At 42.5% G+C, this 21,737-nt stretch overlaps 2 protein-coding genes across 2 annotated transcripts in view; both read left to right on the forward strand.

The window, feature by feature from the left end:
* Nucleotides 1–18,725, forward strand: part of stat5a (signal transducer and activator of transcription 5a) — an 86,835-nt gene extending 68,110 nt beyond the window's left edge. Inside the window, 4 exon segments of the mRNA XM_069709056.1 lie at nt 2,227–2,430; nt 5,442–5,517; nt 12,985–13,094; nt 16,840–18,725. Of these exon segments, the coding sequence (XP_069565157.1) occupies nt 2,227–2,430; nt 5,442–5,517; nt 12,985–13,094; nt 16,840–17,295 (846 nt within the window). The 3' untranslated portion in view covers nt 17,296–18,725.
* Nucleotides 18,726–18,766: 41 nt separating this feature from the next.
* On the forward strand, nt 18,767–21,367 carry hcrt (hypocretin (orexin) neuropeptide precursor). The gene is made up of 2 exons (XM_069709093.1): nt 18,767–19,880; nt 20,936–21,367. Exons 1-2 carry the CDS (start codon nt 19,797–19,799, stop codon nt 21,299–21,301), a joined length of 450 nt encoding a protein of 149 aa, XP_069565194.1. The 5' UTR covers nt 18,767–19,796; the 3' UTR covers nt 21,302–21,367.
* The last annotated feature ends 370 nt before the right edge of the window (nt 21,368–21,737 follow it).

Raw genomic sequence — 21,737 nt, forward strand, 5'->3', positions numbered from 1 at the left:
ATGGCTTTTATTACACAACTATCAGAAAAACAATTACCCATGTGGTCACACACACACACACACACACACACACATGTGCAGGGATTTATACAAAGCATAATGAATGCTAATAACTTCAGCTCCGACCACACTGAGACATAAACACATGCAGTCACACATGCTCCTAGTTCACATAAGCACACGGTGGGCTTTAATCCAGATTCCTAGAGCTGTCTCGTTTCCACCATTGTGTTGCGCTGGAGCTGCGTTCAATGGTTCAGGAGGTGTTAACAGTGTACGAGGCTCAGCATACAGATGCCGTGTTCCCCCGTGTTCACCCTCTTTGTCTACATGAAGGTTAGGGCCTCCCTGTGACAGCACATCCTCTGAGGTATGGCGGTCCAGCCCAGGGAGACAGCTGGTTCCCACACTGCAGAGTGTGTGGGCTGACTTTCTAAATACCAACACCGGCTTGTTCCCTCTAAAGGGTTTCTTGGCCTCTCCCATTCTGTCACTCGTCGCTTGTTCTCTCTCACCCTCTCTTACCTGACTTGGTGTTTTCTCGATGTTTCTCATCGTTGATCTCTCTTGTTTTTTGCGGTTTCATTTCGTCTCGCCTCAGCACAGACTGCTCGTTTGCACCCCTTCTCTTTCGCTGTCACTTTCTATTCTTTCACTTCACTCCGACCCGCTCTCTAAAGGTTAGGAGGTTGGCGCTGGCAGGACAATGAAACACTGACAGATATATTCACGAGAGCTGGAGAGACTTTGAACCAAGACATGCTGAAAATGTGTGGGCTGGAAAAGCCAGCTGGCTCAGGAACTGTGAAGAGTGGAACAGAGGGAAAGTGAGGCTGGGATCATACTCCTAATGAAAGTCAATTTAAGGTGGACAAAATGCCGTTGAACAGTGCTGGTATCAGATGACATTATACCCAAACGTCCGTGTCAGATATATGGTTTGTGAGGAGTTGGTGAGCAGGTGCAGTTAGAGAAATAATGTCCAATTACCAAGGACGTAGCTTTGTTAACAGATTTCAGTTTGATATAAAGTAGCAACATCAGTGACTGGAAAGAAAATAAAAAGACACATTTTGTGGGCTTTTTTGCTTCCCAGTCAAAGCATGCTAACTTGAAGGTTTCGGACAGAACACACACAAAAACGAAAATGAAGAAAATATTTTTAAAGAATTCATTAAAAACAAGTTGAATCAGCTAACAATGCTAGCAGATTTGTTCCGTCTGTGATGACGTCACTTTTATTTGGCAGATGCTTTTGTCCAAAGTGACACATACTCTATATTGGAGTGGTTTCAAGGAGACTGTAACATGTGGAGAGGAGGTGTGTGAGGTTCAAATCACACCTTGTGATTGATGGCACACTCGTTATACTGACCGAGCCGCAGCTGCCCCTGATTAAAAATAAGAGTTGCTATTAGTGCTAGATTAAATAAAAAGTACTTTACATCATATTAGATCATATTCATGCTTGATATTTGCAGTCAGTACAAATGTTGTGAAGAAATGCAGGCTGAACGAAGAAGGCTGAAATAACCATTAAAGAAAAATATGAGAAAACAGAAGTGAGAAAGCAAGAAAGAGCTGGATGAGCGACTGGATATTTCGGCACTTCCAGACTGCGGTTAGAAGTTGAATGAGACTGACGTTATGGGAAAAGGATAATTTTACTGTCACCAAGACAAACACTCGTGCTATCTTATCTAATGTCTGGTCTAAGGGAAGTATCAAAAATCCCCTCTTTAAATCTTCTTACTCAAGGTCATCTGCAAACACTAGTTGCAATATTTTCCATTCCATTATGACCACAATCACTTCATGTGCCAAGGACAATATCACGGCAGGAACTTTCTTTTGTAGGACACATCGGAAGTTGTGGTTAGTTTCAATGTAACAGAAACATTTTATAGTTGTAGGACATACAAGGACCAAGAGAAAGCCACATACAGGATATTTATGTATATTGATTTATTCATAGTGCCACATTCAACACTTGCTTTTAATTAATGGTGCTTACCAGAGCATCTGAAAATTATTGAAGAACAGGTTCAATATTGCATTACAGAAACCCGGTGACCGTCCATTCTGTACTGAGCAGAGTGTCTTCATTAAAATTCACACAAATGTGCCACACAAAAGTGATATTTTTATATTTACACCTTCTTTTTTTTTTTCTACATATTTATAGCCAAATTCCTGTCTTTTTTAATGTGTGTGTTTTCTTCCCAGAATGCCATGGTGTCCTTCAAGGAGCTCTGCGGCCTGAACCCCGCTGCCAACATGAAGCAGTGCATCCTGACGGTGTCGAGCTGGCTGATGAACAGCGAGCGATCACTGAGGGTAACGGTGGACCTGAGCGAGACCTACCCCACCATGGAGGCTCAGGGGCCCGTGCCTGAGCTGCTGCGCAAAGTGCTCAACGCCTACGACATGGTAAAGAACCAGCGCACCGTGTACCTCCCTAACCTCAGGCCTCTGCTCTGTGTGCAGCTGTACAGTTGCTACGCCTACAAAAATGTATCAGGAAAAAAAAAAAAAAGCTAATAGTTAGTTTTCTCTTCAAGCCACATTGCTTAACATTTGATCCAAACATTCACACAGCTGGATGACTTTTGTTTCCAAACACGGCCCAAACCACCTAATTGACCAGTCAGATCGTCAAGCTGCAGCTATTCCTTGTATAATTTCACATGTCCTTCTCCATCCTGCCACCTCTCTATCAAGAACCCTGCATTTTTCACCCTTTGACATTGGCACGGCCCAAAAGGAGGGTTGGAGGACTCTGTCTGTAATTAGTTATTACCCGCTGCTTCTGCTCCCCTCCCCCTCTCCCTTATGAGGCTTGGGTGGAGCTGCTGAAGTGGGTCACTAGTGTGGAAAAAGGTTGTAAGCATCCACGCTGTTCAGGTCAATAGCGCTCCTGCTGCTGACACCTACAGAAGTTCACAGACATTAGGAGCGACGCAGCGCGCGGCTCCACGTAGAATCTGATTTAGCTTTTTATGAGGCTTCGCAGACAGACAGGAGGCCCAGCGCTGTCAAAGCGACTCTCACGCTCCAGTCCACAAAAGAAACGTTTTCTAGGGACGAGCTGAAGAGCAGGTCCAGAATCTCATAATTGATATGTTTTAAAGAACACCCATCTCAAAAACATTGTGTTACACGCCCTCCATGTTTGTATTTGTTAACTTTACTAATCAGGAAAACTAGAATTTCTGTAACAATGGGCATCAAGAAAGATTTTGTCTGAAGTTTTCTCACATTTTGCAACACTTTCTTTTGACTGGTTCTGTTATTTCTCCCAGTCTATTTTCCACACAACTGCTCCTGTATGCAATATTATGTCAGACATTGGCAGCTGGAGGACTGATAGTGATCTCAGGAGTAGATCAAATGTTGTATTTACTTGTTCTGATGCGTGGCCTGTGGCATCTGAGTGTTTATGTTTGCCCCTGTAAGATTGGCCTGTTGCCACACTCCTTGCTCCGGAACAGAGGACCCAGTGTTTGCGCAAGTGTGTGTGTATGTATATGTGGGGGTGTACATGTGTGCAAATGCCTGTGACTTCATGGGAGCGTGGCTGCCAACACCAGGCCATTTACTGTAGAATATGAGTGTGCAGTCCGTGTCCTCCCTCACCCCCGTGTGGGCTGTTAGCCAGCCGGTGTCAGAACCCTGAGCGGGACAAAACATCGGTACAATGGAAGTCTGTTTCCAGAGGTCAGGCTAGTGGAGATCAAACACACACGTGCTTGTATGTGACTATATAAATGCACACAGAAGATGTATGTTTTCTGTACTCTACTCGTGAGGCCCTTTCATTCAATCGTTTGCTGAACATTTGCACTTATAAAATCTTGTGTGCGTTTTGCCAGCGAATCTTTCTGATTGAACTGAGTGCGGACAACGCAGTGTACCGTGTCTTTGTTTTTACAGCAGGAGAACAAAATAGTCATTTGTTAGTTAGTTAATGGACAGCTAATGCCAGGTTTGTGACATTCAGAGTTTGGATTTCTTGTTAGAGAATCAATCTTATGTCAAGTTGTTTTACTTTCAAGATCAGAATGTAGCGCGGGTTCAACCCATGTTGCGTTCAAGACTCATATTTTTAGAAATATTTACTGTCTCTCTCGCGTCCACTTTTGCCACAACTGTCACCTACAAGTATAATTCACAGTACTCACATCCATTTGCTAAGGTTTGGTGAAGATTTTTATTTCTGGAAATCATTAAGCACTTGATGAAGTACACATCTGACGTTCTACATATTTTCTTTTTCTGTCGATTTTTAAAAAAAATTTTTTTTATCTTGAATCATCCCCTTAATGATGGGGCTGTCCACAATGAGCTCACTCTTTGAAACTGTCTGCATTCAAACCAGTTCTCATGAGATGAGTAAAACAAGAAAAGGCATGCACAAACACACACGCACATACACATGCACACACAGTATCAGAGTCCACTTCCTGTCTCCCCCAGGAGTGTGGAACTTCATTAGCCTCCTCTTCTGTGCTGCAGCGCTGATCCAGCTGCTCCTCATCAGCACTGTGGGATGATGTTTAAGACTCAAACCGCATCTCTGTCACTCTTTGGTTTCCTTGTGGTACTGACGCATATGTAATTTCAATGCACATATTCACAGTCATGTATAATTTCACTCAGTAGAGCTTTATGTACCTAAAAATACTGCAGAGAATAACATTTCTGGATGATACGAATACAGATGTATGGTAAAACAAATAATTATGAACACAAAATAGACAACAAACTGATCAGATTACATGTGTACAATTGTAATGCAAGTGTGTAAACTGGACAGAAATGCTGAAATAACTCTGAATTATGCTACTTACAGTGGTGGATTTATGTGCATATATTTACAGTGTAACTGTACTATTCTGTACTAATATTATTATATTCAGTGAGAGGCCATAGCAGATGACAGGTGCATTCCCAGTCATGTATTGTTAGATAATAATGAAATAATCAATACATTTTAAAAGCCTGTAAACACTATGAAACTAAACAGACTGCTTACAATATTGCACACCTAATTAATTGGAAAGGCCCTGCTTCCTCTGATTATGATCTTACCGCAATTAATGTCATGAGATAAAGACATTTACATGACAGCTATTTTGTCTTAATTGGGTCAAAGCTGAATTGTTTGTGTGTCTGTAAACATTGCAGCTCAGCCCAAATACTTCAAAATGAGCCCGGGCTGTTTACAGGATTGAATATGTTACAGTCAGACAATGTGGCAAGAAAGGCACCTCTCAGTATCTTAATTGAAGTGATTCCTTCTTGGTATTTTTCTTTCATTGTCATCTGTACCAGGATGGTCCACTTTGTTTGGCTCCGTCTCTGCGGAAGGCTTTTAAGGAGATGGCAGTATGACATTGAAATGCATTGCAAATTAACTTCCTGTCGTCTTTGTCTTCTAGATGATTCAGACCAGCAAAACACTGATTGAGTCAGCTGATGTGGTCTACTCGAAGCTCACACAAGCGCAACGGGCAGGTAAGCAGCATTATGATACGAGCGTGTCCTCAGCAGCGTCAGCCTTGTCAATCCTCTACATTTTCTACACTGCAGAGCATAACATTCACAACTGGATGCTTGTGTCAAGCTGTTATTCTGTTGTTGTTATTTTACTGTATTTTTAACAGTAAAATTTGATATTGAAGTGTGATATTGTCTTGAGATGAGATACCTCTTCTTTCCTGTGTATATTCTCTTTATTTTATGACATTTGAAGAAATAGCAGCAGACTGTAGATCTCTCTCTTTTCCTGTCATTCAAATGACTCATACGTCTAGGACAAGATTTGTATCCGACATCAATCAAATGACCTCACTTACTGGCATTTTTCTTTAATTCATTTAAGAAAAATAACATTATAAGAAAGCAACAGATTAGTGTGAGATTAATGTTTTTAGCTGTTCTTTTCTGTTTTAAGGTCCCAGTGAATCATTGGATGTACAAAATGCGCATCTGCAGCTCTTTTAAACACAATACGTGTGGTGTCCTCCCATCTGACACAATGAGTGTAGTGTATCTCCTCCTACAGCATCTCTATCAACATCAACAGAAGTGGCTGCTGTTGATAGAGCGGGCCATCATCAGTGAGTCAGCAGAGTAGTTATCATGTCAGTGGGCAGGTGAAAACAATCAGCCAGCCGCACAGACAAAAGGGCTGCAGGAGAAAGAGGACAGAGAGCATAAACAACCTCTGAGAGGAGGAGAGGAATGAAAAGGTTTGACAGAGTGTGGAGTGAGAGGGGGAGGGATGGCAAAACGGAGAGAAAAGGATGGAATTTAAGAAGCGTTTTGGCACTACAGTGTTTTTTAAAAAGGGTGCTCAATGGACGAGGTCCAGCCTTTTAGGAGAGAGGATGAAAAAAAAGACCATAATAAGATCATTAGGAGAGAAATGGCTTCAAATCAAGAAATCCTGTGCCTTCTCTTCTCTGGCCTCTTTTGCATTCAGTGCTAATTCTTCCTCATTTGCTTTGCTTCTCTACTAAGCAGCAGTGCTTCTGATGAAGAGCCCCTCAAACCGGAGCTCATAGTTTGAATAATGACATCTTCATTTTGCATGTTTACACCTCAAATTCTACTGCAACACACATAAATGAAGCAAATGTGATGCCTACAGATTTAGGCCTGTTACAGACCTCTGGTGTGAACACAGAAAATGATATTTCATGCATTATTGTTGTGCCCTTTTGCATGACTGTGTTTTTGTTTATGATAACCGGGGCTCACTGACTGGCACATGCGAACCCAATATCCCGAGGCCAGTAAGCCAATTTAATCCTGCGATGCCCAGCTTTTATTTACTCCCCTGTGTCACACGAAGGCAGGCATATGCTTCGCTCTCCTCCGCCACAACAAGCCAAGCCTGATACTTGTGCTGTGCAATTACCCGGGGATGTAGGTTTGAACGTTGGGGCCTCATTCACAGTGATGTCCCCTGGCTCCAAGGTTCCCCAGCCTGCTGGAAGCAACTTCAAAGGCGATGACTGCAGAGTTAAGCAGTGCTTAAACCCCACACAGTTGCACTCGCAGCAGTGACAGGAGCTGCATGTCGGAGGCTGATGCTTAGCTGACGGCTGCTGTCAGGTGGAAAACACGTATGTGCTACAGAAAGAAAATCAGCCTTGTTTTGTACCTCACAGCTGAAATAACCAAATTCATTTTGGAAGAGCTGCTCCCAAGGAGCATGTGAACCTTCCAACTGAAGTGAAGACATAACAAGGTTTTCTACGTAAGTGCAAAAAATGGTACAATGAGGCAGAAGGTTGGAGCGATGGCCCTGAGGGGCCTCAGCTGCATGCCAAACATAGCACTTTCCCTGTCGCCCACTCTCGCCCCGCAGCACTAACACACACGCCTCAATCCAAACCGTTCCCCTTTTTCAAATTTGCATGACTTCCATGTCTGGTTATCCACGCTTTAAGACATGTGTTGTAGCTCTGATAGCAATAAGTGAGGCAGACAAAAGGAAAAGGAAAAATATAATACACAAACATCAGCCCTTTTTCTGGCATAATAGGACATTACAGCAGGCTGCCAAAAAAAAGAAAACGATGCCCCAAAACTGTCCACCAAAATCCATTTACTGTCACGGTTTTGTCTTTCGTCATTCATTCTGCTTCCGATTTCTATTTTCTGTTCTTCCACTCCTGTCACTTTATACCAGCTGTTCCTACCTGCCCTGCTTTTCTGCCAGCTATATCATCGGATCTTCTCCGCCCATCTGCTCACCTGATTCCACTCTGTTCAGTCCCTGCAGTACACAGACCCCCAGCTCACCCCTACTCATCTGTTAGGCTGTCTTAGTGGCTTTGCTTTTCTGTTTCTGTGCTGCAATTGCTCTTATTTTTTTTTTTAAATCCTTCCCTGTGCTTTGGTTTCCGTCTCAGCCCATTGTGCTTTGTTTGTCTGCCTGGTCTCTGTAACCTTGAACCCACTTTTTGTAAGTCAAGCTCGCTTGTAGCATTTACAGCCTTCCTCTTGTGTTGTGCTCTTGGGTCCAGTGATCTGAACTGACATTTACCTAACCTTTTAAATGTAAGAAAAAGAGCTACGTGATATAACATATTGCCTCAAGTTAAAAATTGGGAAATAAGAATTCTAAACTTTAAATTAAATTAAATGTTGTTGGCCAAAGATAATATAAAGGCTGAAGAAAGATTAGCTCAGAATACAGAGCAGAGTGAATCTAACAACAGTATTTAATCACATATTTGACTGTTAGGTTTATGAGCAATAGTTTCTCCTCACAATTGCTCTAATATTGATGTTCCTCATACTAATGTATAATCACTCCATGTACAGCAACACATACAATCTCCATTTATGCATCAAAATTAAGCAAATATAAATTTGTGTCTGTATTTGCAGTGATAAAATAGCATTTAAAAGCAATTCAAGATGGGAAAAGTACTTGATGGAGAAATTAGGAGGCTTGATTCTCCTTCTATGAGTCAAACATTTTTATTAGATCTGCTGTAATAATCTCTCACCTTTATTAATAAACTAATTACTCCCTGATATTAATGCAGACATCTTCTCCACTTTTCCACTCAGCATGCTCTTTGTCATCTCCATCTGTTTCCTGCTCCCATCAGGTCTCTGGTGTCCGCAATCTGCTGCTTAGTCTCACAGACAGAATATACACAATTCTTCCATCAAGTGTAGTTTTAAATGTATGGTTTAGTACAAGTAGGAAATTAATTGCATCTATATAGTTATGTTGATACATTATATTTAGCTTAATGAGGAAAAGTAAATTGTGTTGTGTCAGTTTAAAAAAAAAAAAAAAAGGATGAGCTGCTCGAGCACTGTTCTTTTTGAGACTGCTCTTAAAATGTTTTTGAACTTGACCTTGATTTTGCTGAATATCTGACAAATAGAAAGGCACTGGAAGTGGATTGCAAATATTAAATTGAAGTAGCTTATCTCAAAGTCAACGGCTCTAATGAAATTGCTGCACAGACTCACCTGTTGGCCTGCACACATGCTTAACTCGGTCTCCAAAAATGGTCTCTGTTCTCTTTTTTGTCGTCTGTGTCTCGTCTGTCTCGGTTCATCTCAATCATTTCTTATCCCCCAGAGAGCAAATGAAGCCACGTAGGGCATTGGGTTAAACTCGACTCTCCAACAAAATATTGCATCTTTCTGAATGTACCTCTTTTGATAGATTGACATCCACTGAACGCACACTTCAGAAGCCATCTCATAAACCTTATGATTATGTACAGACCGACGACGACGATAATAACAACCGTCTGCGCACAGAGAATCAGAGGCAAACGAAGAGTGAGATGGTAGATTTGCATGGAATTGAAGGTTTTGTTCGTATGATCAATCCAGAAGCCAAAGGTATAATTTCTGTAAAACGTCTGTGTGACAGGCGGAAAAAGGTGCTATTAGAGGACAGGCTGTCAGTATTGGAGAGAGGATCTGGGATGGGGGTGGGATGCATGAGTGTGTGCGCTTTATCTAAACTTAATTTAGGGCATGTGTTTGCACCTGACACTTTTGCCCCAGCCAAGTAAAGTGCGCTCTGCTCATCAGCTAAAGTGACACAGCCATAATCACAAAGATGGCTGCTGAATGGGAGACCTGAACTAACCTCTCAGCTCCTAAATTGCCTTTATGTTTTAAATGCGAGCAACATGAAATGATTGGCACGTTGGCAGCTTCATCCCTCATATAGTCGGAGCGGTTTTAGGTTGCTATGGTTCTTACTTCCCAGCAGCGCCTCCGCTTTCCTCCCCGTGTTCAGTTTGTGCCCAGTCATTATTGCAGCTAATCAGTTTGATTTGGGCAGTGAAGCTGACGTGTTGATGAGGATGGAGAGGTGCTGGATGATTCCCCCTGGGTACTATTGATGGCTCGCCATCGCACACATAGCTAATGGGGGACCAGGAAAACAGCTGGGATGCACACTCTGGCACCTCCAGATGCTACTGCTGTGTTTTTGTGTGCACTGTGTACACTGGCTTATGTGTCTGCACGCATATCTAATCTGCATGTGGGGAGCCCAACTCCCACTCCTCCTAACTAGCCTCAGATTCACTCGCTTCCAAATGGAGCACTTTTAAAGTAGGGATTTTTTTCAGCAGTTTTTCTGAAAAAAGTAAACATGTTACAGACCTTTTATTTGTGTCCATAATTCACGTAGACATTTATGTGTCAGTGCAGCACTCTCTCATATGTGTTATATAGCTTGTAATTTGAGTGATCAATATTTTTTTTTTCTCAAATCACAAGCAAGACATCACAGTCTTTTTCTGTGTTGAATGTGGGGCAATTTGGTTGAATACAATCATGATGATATAGTGCCTGTATCAATTAGTGATCAGAGTATATACTGTAAATACGAATAAGCATAGATATATACATAGAGGTGAAAATAGCTCTTACAGATCGCTTTACTGATCGTCCAATCCGGTATCATGGCAAAACGTGAAATAGCCACGCTTTGGCTTCTAGCCGTGACAGTTTCACGTTTTCCTGTTGTGGACGAAAAGGAAACCACAACTGTATTCCACATCTATGGTGTTGATGTGCTCTGGTGTGTGGTTTTAATATTGCCCAGCATCCTGCCGTGTTAAAGCAGACCCGGGAACAGGTGGAAGCTCGCTGTATGGGTTTAGGACCTACTGCCTCCCTGCAAGCTTTATTGTGCTTATTTATCAATGTCTCCTCCCATGCAAAGCCTTCCTCTGACCGACCACTCTGGCAGTGTTGATATTGTTTTAGGAAACTCAATTCCATTACCAAGAAAATCCAAGAGATCCTAAAATCTCCCTCCCTTTGACTTCCTCGGTTTTGTACAGTCATTGTTTCACCAGCTCATCAGCAGCCGGAAAAATCCCATTTTCTGTTTTGCAATAATGACACTCAGCTTGGGTTTTGCACTGTGTATGACTTAAGATAAATTAATGGAACGCTGATCTGACTGTTGTGTATCTCCCGCTCACCTCCTTTCCCCATCTTTGTTTTCATCATTTCTTCTCATCAGGTCCTGTTTGGAGATTCTGTTTGATATGGTTTACTTACCTTTCCATCTCTCTGCATGAAGCCTGTAGCTGTCTTCTTCTTTTTTTTCTGCGCACGCATTAGAGGTGCCGCTGCAGTACTCATTACAGGGCAAATCAGGCAAAATCCTTCTTTGCAGAGACTGTAAGCCTTTACTGAAGTGTGTGTGTGTGTGTGTGTGTGTGTGTGTGTGTGTGTGTGTGTGTGTGTGTGTGTGTGTGTGTGTGTGTGTGTGTGTGTGTGTGTGTGTGTGTGTGTGTGTGTGTGTGTGTGTGTGTGTGTGTGTGTGTGTGTGCGTGCATTTGTGTGGCCACTGAGAAGAGATATGTTGTCCCCTAAATCCTTCTTTCGAAGCACTCTCTCTCTTTCTCTCTCTTTCCACGAGAGAGGCAAAACATAAGACCCTATCTCCTCAGTGTGCCACGGGGGCCACGTTTTGTTTATTAGCTAAAATGTCACCGTTCAAGTGACAGTAAGGAACAGCAACTGTGTGACTGTTAGGGAAAGGAAAAGCTCAATAATTGTGAAATTAAAAGGCTGTAACACGACGAGCCTCCAGCTAATTTCATCTCTTATTCAGCTCCCTGCCTGCCTCGCTCCCCGTGTCCTGTGATCGTAAACTTCCCTGGCTGAGCTCTGCACAAGCATCAGCCCATTAACCACAGCAGATTACAAGATCAAATCAGTCGTAATCCCTGTTAATGCAACTTTCGGGCTCAGAAGCATATTCTGCAGAGGCTCTACATCACTATTGTTTGGGAAAATTGGAAGAACAACAGAGGTCCAGGATCCTTTCTGACAGTCTGACATGCACTGACGGACAAAGATTGTATTTATCTTTTGACGTCTTGTTCTATTTCAAGTGTACTGCTGTTATTGTGAGAAAAGGTTCTTTATAGCATGTGTCAAGCATACAGTCACACATATTGAATCCAGCTAAAGTCTTGTGTTATTGCTACATTTTACCTCTCTATTCAGTTGTGTTCTCTGCTCTGACATGCCTGTATGTGTGCGCACACATGATGCACTCTTAAGAGCAACAATTTAAATGCTTTCTGTATTGGGAGACAATACACAGTAACTACATTATTAAACAGAGACATTAGGGCATACTTTAACAGCACAAATTGTAAGTGGAGCATTGAATATTAAACCAACAAATGCAGTGTGTACCTCCTGTACATGAAGGTTATCTCTACCCTTCGAAAATGTCACTGAAGATGGAGCCTAGAGTTATTTTTCAAAAACAAAAACTCTGCCACTGGGCTGTTTTCAGACTCCTGCTCTCAACTGGAAATCAATTTGATTAAAGACTTCTCTTGACAACAGTTGAGGTGCAGTATGTGCCTACTAGTTACTGGAAAGAGCTGGTGGCTACAGAAGGAACGACCTGAGATGACGGGCCTGTTGGGAATTATAGCGTATTATGTTTTGTCAATGTCTTTGCGGTAAATCTAAGCAGGAACGGGCTGAGGTCAGTTGTCAGGGACAGACTGACAAGCAGGCTGTGACTTGCAGATTTAGGAGGAGTTTGTTCTTTAAAGCTCAGGGGATTAGTGATGGTCATATTGATAGATAAACTAGAGGTCTGCCTGCATTGAACTGTACTACCTCAATTTCACCCCCAGGTGCATTGTAGACAGACAGGAAATGTGGGGATATGTAGGGGAATGACGTGCAGGAAAGGTCTGACGGGCTGCTGACGGCGTTTGCCTCCATGTCTGCATAGTCTACAGCAAGATATTGCCACTTGTTTAAACATGATTTCTGCTCTTAAAGAATCAAAACCTGAAGATGTAGCCAAATAAATATCTACTAAAGTCCAATATGACTTACTAAAATGTCATTTTTACTCTGCTGTTCTGTTTTTTTGGCTTTAGTAAGATTATATTGTGTATTTTGTTTATCACGTCTGTGTGCATTTGTGTCCAGGTCTGGACTTCCATGAGGACCTGCATCGCATTGGAGCAAAGGAGGGTCTGAAAGGCCGCAAGCTTCAGAAAGCCATGGAGAGCTACGCTTGGAACATCACTGTGCTCAAGGTGAGTGGACCGCACCTGCCGTGTGGCCTTCAACACAGCAGAGAGCCCCACAATTGTACTACACCGCCTGTTTCTATACAGTCCTGCTAATAGCACTGATTGATGTGAACTCGGGAGATTACTTTGGAGACTATAATCGGCTGGATAAGCAATGCCAGACCGTGTTGGAGATTAAACCTGACAATGTCTTAAAAAAAAGCTCTCCGGGTTAATAGTATATCCCTCGTCTCTAATCCTTAAAATTGTTAATTAATCTAAACACTGTTGATTCCAAGTACTGTTTTATTTATTTGCTCATGTAACTATCTTGACAGGACACAATGGGATTGTTCACACTTGTTTGTATACACATGCTGTTCTGTTATTCTTCATAAGGAGAAATGGGGCCCTGAGACATGCCTTAGAGATGATGCTCAGCAAAATGCGTTCTTGTTTCTGCCTGCCCCATGACACAGGAGATAATGTTTCCCATTGCTCTCGTCTCATTGCCTCGATGAATACTGCTGGTAATACTAACAGTGAAAAAACATCACATGCTGCTGAGACTGCTCTCTGCACAGTGGACTTGACAAAGTACAGGCAGGGATATTTTTATCTCATCTCATCACCCTGAAATCATTTACTATTGAGTGAAAAAGCTCCCTTGGCATTTTGCTTGAGTTTCAGGGTTAGATTTCTTGATTTTCCTTTGGCTTTTCATGTCTGTCTTGCCAAATAGAAAACGACAAAAAGCAATAGAGAATCGAGCTACAACCAACAACGATGGCCATCCCTGATTAATCGAATAAACTCGAATTTTATTTTTGATGTGCTGATTAATAGTAAAAAAAAAAAATGCCAATCACAATTTCCCAGAGCCCAACTTGGCTTCTTTAGATCACTTGTTTGGGCATAGATTTGTTTTCAGATTTGTGTGTGTATTTTTGTATTGCTAATAAACCTGCTGTGTCAAACTTTTGTCTCCACCTCCTGCCAGTGTAAGTAATTACAAAAACACTCTTGACTCGTGCTTGCGTCATAGGCTCTGTTTTAGCCTTCTCTGTCGCTACGGTTGCAGCTGTAAAATGATGGATAAATTGTTTTGAGATTCACAAACCCCACAAAATAACTTGTTTTAATATCAGAATTTGATCCATTTGGTCAGATAACATTTCATAAGTCTAGAATACCTGCGTGATTTAATTATTTAATACCCATTGAAGTAAGCATAGGACTAAACCAGATATTAGCCTGCTACAAATGTTGCTACGAAGACATCTGTGCTTTACAACCTTTTCTTTGCCATTTCAGTCTAGCAATCTTTTTTGGAGAATATTAACAACAACAAAAAAAATATATTCCTCAAAAAACAGTACCTAACAGGTGGACACCCAAACCGACTCCCATCTCACCCCCACCAGCCCCTCTACACCCATCACTCCTCAACCCATTCAACTCCTCTCGTCCCTGCCTTGTCTCTTCAAACACACACTTCTCTCTTTCATCCTTCCCTCGTCCTCTAATTTCTGCGATGAGCCACGCACTCGACAGTAAGGCATCTTGGCATGCGCCGAGCTCCTCCTCTTCCTCCACCCATTCCTCGGTTGTAAATCTGCAGCTCGTACTGAACATTTGGTGCGAAGTGGTGCCTGTTTGCCAAGGCTGGCAGCCGTCCCCGGTTATTTTACCTGTCAGCCTCTCCAAATTCTCAGCAGGCCGGGAAGCTCTTGCTGGGAGAGGCGGGTGTGTAGAGGTGGGACGCTGAGAGAGGGAAAGGAGAAGTAGAGGCATGTTCTCTCTCTCTCTCTCTCTCTCTCTCTCTCTCTCTCTCTCTGTCTCTCTCTCTGCCAAACTCCCTCCCCAGCCTCACGGACAGATCTGAACTGTCATGGCGAATGGGGTATTTGCCCGTTTCTGTCACTCATTGTACTTTCCTGTCAAGAGAAAACCAAAATCGGAGAGACAGAGAGGCTTTGAAGCAAACGTTGAGTGTATTGTAGTCTCTCTTTTAAGAAAAACAGCCTCCAATAATGCATCTTCTTGTTTCCCAAATCACTCACTATTGTAGTTTCTACAGTAATTAACTGGTGTCAGGCAATTTATCACAAATAACCAAACCTCAGCCATCATGCGGCCATGCGGCGCAATTCTGACCCTTTATTGCCTATTCAAATCTTTTCATCTTGAAGCAGCATTAATAGATGCTATGTTTCGTTAATAGTTCAAATAGAAATCCAAATTTTTGTAGTGTGTTAAATAATTGCTCATACTCTGCTGTCACCCCCTTCCGATTTATGCAGCCTTCAGATAATACAAAGGAAAGGCAAGCTATTGATTATCCAATCTCTTACAAAGGACTAAAAGGCCATTTCTGATGAACAAGAAGGACCCCGGGACAGAATCTAATGAGTTGTGTGATGTAGTGGTGGGATTTGGTGGCCACCCTTGCATGGACTTAGCCCCGTGTGGATAACTTTAGGCTAGCTGAAGGGCTGAATGCATCCAAACACGAGAGCCGTCGTGATTTGGCTCTGGCAGCAAGCTTCTCGCCGTCTTATTTTATGCCTGGTGAGTCATGACTTACATAATTTCATTTTTTTTTTTTTTTTTTTTCAAACATATGACTTATTCATGCTCCACGGTTTGCGTGCTGGATTGGCTCAGGTAAAAGGCCATTTGCAGCGCATTAGTATCAACCGGGAGTAGAACGTTAGAAATCATGCGCAGGGCAGCACCTTTACTGCTCCCCGCAATATGTCAGAGTGCCGTGCCTGCCTTGTGACGCTGCAAACTTTATCCCTTTCACCGTTTACACTTCAGTCTGGTGCACAGCAGGTCAGCCTGTGCCTCTTCACAGGGATGTGAGCCCAGCGAGCTGTCACAGCGGGTCAGACAGACTGAAGTTCAGTGGGAGGGAAGTGAAATATGCAGACTCACAGATGAGACGGCAACTGTTTCCAACTTTCTTGTGAGCAGATGTCGGAGTGGACACACTGGAAGAGAGGCTGGTCGTGGCAGAACTCAGAGGCCTGAGGGAAACGGTTAAGGATTTACAGATTGTAGAAGTGAAGGGAGTTTGGCAAAGCTGGTGGTCAAGTTTTTCTTTTTCTTCCCACCCCCCTTTGGACAGTTCTAATAATATAATCCCCTCGTACACACAGAAATAACCACCTGCGGAGAAAAGCCCACCACATTTCCACATGGCCCGAGACAGTTAGCTTAAGGAGGTAGGCGTGGTGGTGGCCCAGATTGACTTGACAGTGCTGTAATGCAGGATGCCTGCTCTGACCGCTTCCTCCACATATGGCATGGATTCATCTCTGGGCAGCTCAAATAAAGAGCCCAAATGTAGTTTGATATTATGACCATATGACAGCACTGTTTGCCAACTGAGAGGAGCAGTGCAAAGGCAAGCAACCAATCATTTTCATTCAGTGGGTTCATACTGCCCCCTTCTGTATCTTATGAGTTAATGCATTATGGTTAAACACTCCTCCCGCTTTTACCTGATTTCTTTCTTTATTTAATCAATATTTAGACACATAAAACTCCTTTTTCGATAAAAAAAAAAAAAAATCTCTTTTTAAAAATGGACCAGGTCAAAAAATCAGCATAGAACAGATGAATGCAGTTAAAGCAGCCTGAAGGGAATGTGATTTGATATGTTTCCTTATGTCTTTATTGTATTAACATTGTGTATGTTTAAGGGATGTTAACACATTTTTCTCTCTCTGTCTCTCTGTCTTACCCTCTGTCTCACTCTCAGGGTCAGGCCGACCTGCTGAAGCACGCTAAGAGCGAGGCCCTGGACACCCTACGTCAGATCCACTGTGCGACTCAGTCCTGTGGCCTCAGTAAAAACGGAGCCGCTTCCCCGCAGCTCCCGCACCATCCTCACCACCAGCCACAGCAACAGCCTCAGGCCAAGCCCAACCCGCAGCCTCCACCTTTGTACCAGCCCCAAACTCAACTCCAATCCCCGACCGCACCTCAGTCTTATCTCCCCCCTTATCCCCCGCAGTATCCCCAGCCGCATCCCCAGCTGCCAGGTCTCCCTCTGGTCCACAATGTTTCAAAACCGCCCGCCTATCCTCAACCCCCGCCCCTACCCCAGCTCCAGTTTCAGTTCCAGAACCAGCAGCAGAGGGCAGCAGGACCTCTCGACACCATCCCCGAGAAAAAGAAAGAGATGGTCAGCGACAGTCGTGCGGGATCCTGCTGACCCACAGCCTGTGCTCACAGAGAATCCTACCCAAAGGGAGACATCGCGGTAGAGAAGCGGAAGGGTGTGGAAGAAAAGCAGGAGGCCAGTAAGGAAAGGGAGATGGAGGAGGTCGCGGAGAGAATTAAAGAGATGATGGCGGTGAGGAAGACTCGTCGTGTTCGAAGCGAGACGCAAGTCTAGAAGGAGATCTTAATAAGAGAAGATAGACCATACTGTTCAGTCACACATTTCTTAGCTGGATGGAAAGATGTTAGTTTTTCTCTGGATTTGGCAGATAATCATCCATCTGAGGCAGAAAGTTTACACCACTTCTGTCTTATCTCTTGTGAAAAGTAAAAGGGAAACAGCTGGTGACAAAGTTAGGACGGCGTTCTGTAGTTGGATCGGTGAGTTGGATGTCCCTGTCTCTCTCTGGGCAGTGCTAGTTACATGCCCCTCCACAATGTACTCTAGCTCTGTGGGTACAGGCTTTACCTCACATTGGCTTTTAATGCCACAAATTTGCCTTTTCTGTTTCCAGAGACTCTTTGGCGCGACTTTGAGTTTAAATTTTTCTTCGTACTGGCACTCTTCCTCATCCATCGTAGACATAACAGCTAAGTGCAAACCCCCCTCACTCCTCTCAAGAAGATGCCGTTTTAATTTCAAGTGCACACAGTAGAGCAGCTCTACTAGACTTGAGCTATGTAGGAGTCACAGATGACCATTTCAGCACCACCCAGGGAGCCTTAGAGCTAAAATAGAAAAACACAAACCTCAGCTGTTGATGTGGTCAATCACACTGATGTATCCCTCACTGATGCCGATCTCCCATCAGTCCCCGCTGATCTCTAATGTCATTCCGTAGGGTTTAAGTTCTTCAGCATTCCCGGACACTCCCCACAGGGTCTCCTTGTCTCCTCCCCAGGGGCTGTGTGTATGACGTCTCGTGAGTAGGTGTTTTGGTCCCCAGGGTGGGGCAAGCCCACATCCTTAAGTGGTTGGAGCTCACCAGCCAGTTACAACTGGAAATATTTGACCTTTCCTGCTAGAGGTCAAAGGTCAACAGGAAAATGGTACTGCTGTCAGTAAAACCCAAGAAATAAAGTGACTCTAGATGTAAACTGTATGTAAAATGTACGAAGGGAACATTTATTGTTATATAATGATTCTCAGACATAAATAATTGATATTATAATAATTGTTGTTAGTTTTATTGATATTCTGATTCTTTTTTTAACATTAATTCCACATATACAGTGATTTGACACCTGTTGTTCTGTGGTGCGGATCAGGACAACCAGTGCATGTGGGACTGGAACGAGGGATTACAGGTCAGCACCACAACACGAGGGTCAAACAATAACCTGATATGTGTTTCACTTCCAAGTGAGTGTGGATTCTGTAAGAGCTCCTTTAAGTGGCCCATTAAAACTGGCTTCATTATTTATCCTGTCTCTTCTTCTTCATTGCTCTTCAAGAACTTTAAAACTGGGGATTTATGCAAATGTATCATACAGGCGTATTAAATATTCCAGGAAACTTGATCTGAATTTCAGAAGTGAATCAAGAGTTCACACAATGACTGCGAGTGATTTTTCAAACGCACATGGCGCACCATTTAGAGCATTTTGAAAGCAGCTTTCCTATCGAATATAAAGCAATCAATAAAGCTTTTGGAGAGTGTTATTGATTGTTTTTGACACGCTGTGATGCACAGTTAATTCTCTTGATCTAAAATGAATTATCAATAAACTAGATTTAGGCTGTTTATTTTATCATGACGGGGTTTGTCTATTTAAAGTAGTGCATCCTGTTGTCCATAAGATGGCAACAAACATTAAGTTAATGGCAGTGAGAATGAAAACAACAGTGGAAGTCAATAATTGCTTTCAGGTTTTGTTATCCTGTTATGAATTTATGATTTTTGAAGCAGATCATGTGAGTACAGAGGTGTAACTAAATAGCCATACTAACAGAGTTTTCCTCAGGGCCTCAAAAAAAAAAAAAGTGTTATGGTCTTCTTCAGCTGTGAACATCAGTAAATACTCTGAATTGTTAAGACAACATACAAACTGTTCTTGGTGTGTCAGTATGGCACCGTCGGTATGAGAGAATAAAAGCCCATAAGACCTCATTAGCATGGCCTTTGAATGAGCTTTTCATTAGACCTGAGAAAGGGCATCATGAGTTTTTGTATATTTATGTGATATTTGAGAACTCACTGGACACATCAGCTAATTGACTTCTGTCCCTCACCACTCATCGTAATGGTATGTGTTAATAAACCTGTGGCATGCGGCCTCAAAGACATACCTGTATTTCATCGAAAGTCCTACGAGGTGCCTTGGAGATGATTTGCACCAGGAGGCTAATTAATGGCAGCAAAGTCACTGAAACAAGACACTTTGTGTTTTTGTGTCATGTTTGTGACCGGCCTGAATGACGTCCAGAGGTTTGGGCAACACAGAACAATATATAAGACACCTGTTATTCCCCTGGGGAGATAAGAAGAGCCGATGACTCCCCTTCACACAAGCCAGAAGATGACGTGGTTCCCCTCCAACGTCCAGAAAGCTGCTCGGAAGCACATGTCTAACAGGGTAAACTGCTTAAGTTTTACTTTTGTTTGAAATTGTCATGGGTTCACCTTTTTCTCAGTATGTTATTTTACACTTTTGGTCTCACCAATAGAGAGGGAGCCGACTTCAAAGCATTTTGGTATGTTAGTTGGCTCAGTTTTTCAATTAAATTATGTGAAAACAAATTGCATTAGATCAATTTCTTAAGAGTATTTTCCATCTGACAAGGTTTCACCATGAGCCCAAAAGGTGCTTGGTAACGCGTGTGAAGCACTTCATGATTTCTGGCTCAGTTAACAGTACTGTGTTTGAGTCTGTGCCAAACTGTGGGGTGCCCTTTCCAAAAAGTCTCTTTTGGACAGATGGATTTCTCTCTTCGGGGAATCGATAGGGATCATAACTGGGACAAAGTTAACACTTTCTGAAGGGTGATCACAGATGTAGTCATTGTTTATTAGTGTTTTCTCATTTTACCTGATGCAGTACAATTTGTCTTTGTTTTTTTATTAGTATTCTGTATGTATTCTTATTACACTGTTTATGCATTTTTATGTCTCAATATGTTCTCATCCATATAAAATTTAAGAACTGTAAATCATAATTTATCCATAATACAGGAAAATTGGCAAACTAGCTCTGGCTATGCACATTTTCAGTAATGTAAACTTTGCCATTGTGCTAGATTGGGATGTTTATCTCATACATGACTGACTATAGATTAAGGTTTTAATCTTTGTAGAGTAAATATGTGTATGTATGTTTATGCATGGATAAATAATCCAGTATCATTATCCAAACAATTGGTCATGGTGATTCTGACCAACTGGTATTCTGAGCATTGGGTAGACTTTAATCATGTTTTTATAGAATGTATGTCAGTATTTTTGATTCAGTGCTTTGGGTCAATCAAAATGTTACATACTGTACAGTTTAAAATCTAAATAATGACATGGGGAGCATGTTATAATTTCACTCAATAGTACCTTCTATGATATGCAGATTACTTCTTCAGAGTCGCTTTTCTAAATTTTGAGGCTGAATGATCATATTCTAATCTAATGTCTCTCCCCAACCAGAAAGTCCTGGTGTTGGTCTTCATGTTGCTGCTGTCTCAACTGGCCTGTGATGCCCACAGTGTGTCCAAGTGCTGCAGACAACCATCTGGCTCCTGCCGCCTCTACGTGTTGCTGTGCCGCTCTGGCAGCAAAGGCTTGGGGGGAACCCTCACAGGAGACGCCTCCGCCGGGATCCTCACTCTGGGGAAACGGGGAGAAGAAGAGCATCGCCTGCAGAGCCGACTCCACCAGCTCCTCCAGGGTTCCAGGAACCAGGCAGCGGGGATCCTGACCATGGGGAAGCGGACCAAAGAAAGGGCCGGGGAGCAGTACATGGACTGGATATCTGACTCAGGAACCACCAGCATGACACCCCTACCTGTTTGAAACCAAGTATACTGAGACTCTTAAAAAGTAGGTAGAAAGATTGCACTCACTTGAGGAGTGTTAATGCCCAGAATGTACAGTGTTTGCTCAATCAGAAACAATTTGTGATTGTCTTTCAAATGTATCTTTTTGCATGTGTTGCCTGAGAACTTTAGGAAAATGTGTAATATTGTACATAAAAGGCTTTGTGATGTAATAAAACACCAAACGCTGACAACAATCAACTTCATATTACTTTTTTTTTTTTTTAGATAAATCTGAGAATTGGTTGTCTGACATTTGACAAATATCATATACAGTAAGGACTGTTAAAGCTAATATTGCATTAATTGGAAAACGTAAAACATGTTACTTAAAATGCAATACACAATGCTATCAGCCCCATCCCAGGTAAATGTTAACCACCAGCCATCACATGGTTCTTAATGATGCAGAA

Source organism: Brachyistius frenatus, unplaced genomic scaffold, assembly GCF_029030835.1.
Source record: "Brachyistius frenatus isolate BFR_SWC_R1_liver_20210118 unplaced genomic scaffold, ASM2903083v1 Contig_80, whole genome shotgun sequence".
Classification (NCBI taxonomy): Eukaryota; Metazoa; Chordata; class Actinopteri; family Embiotocidae; genus Brachyistius; species Brachyistius frenatus.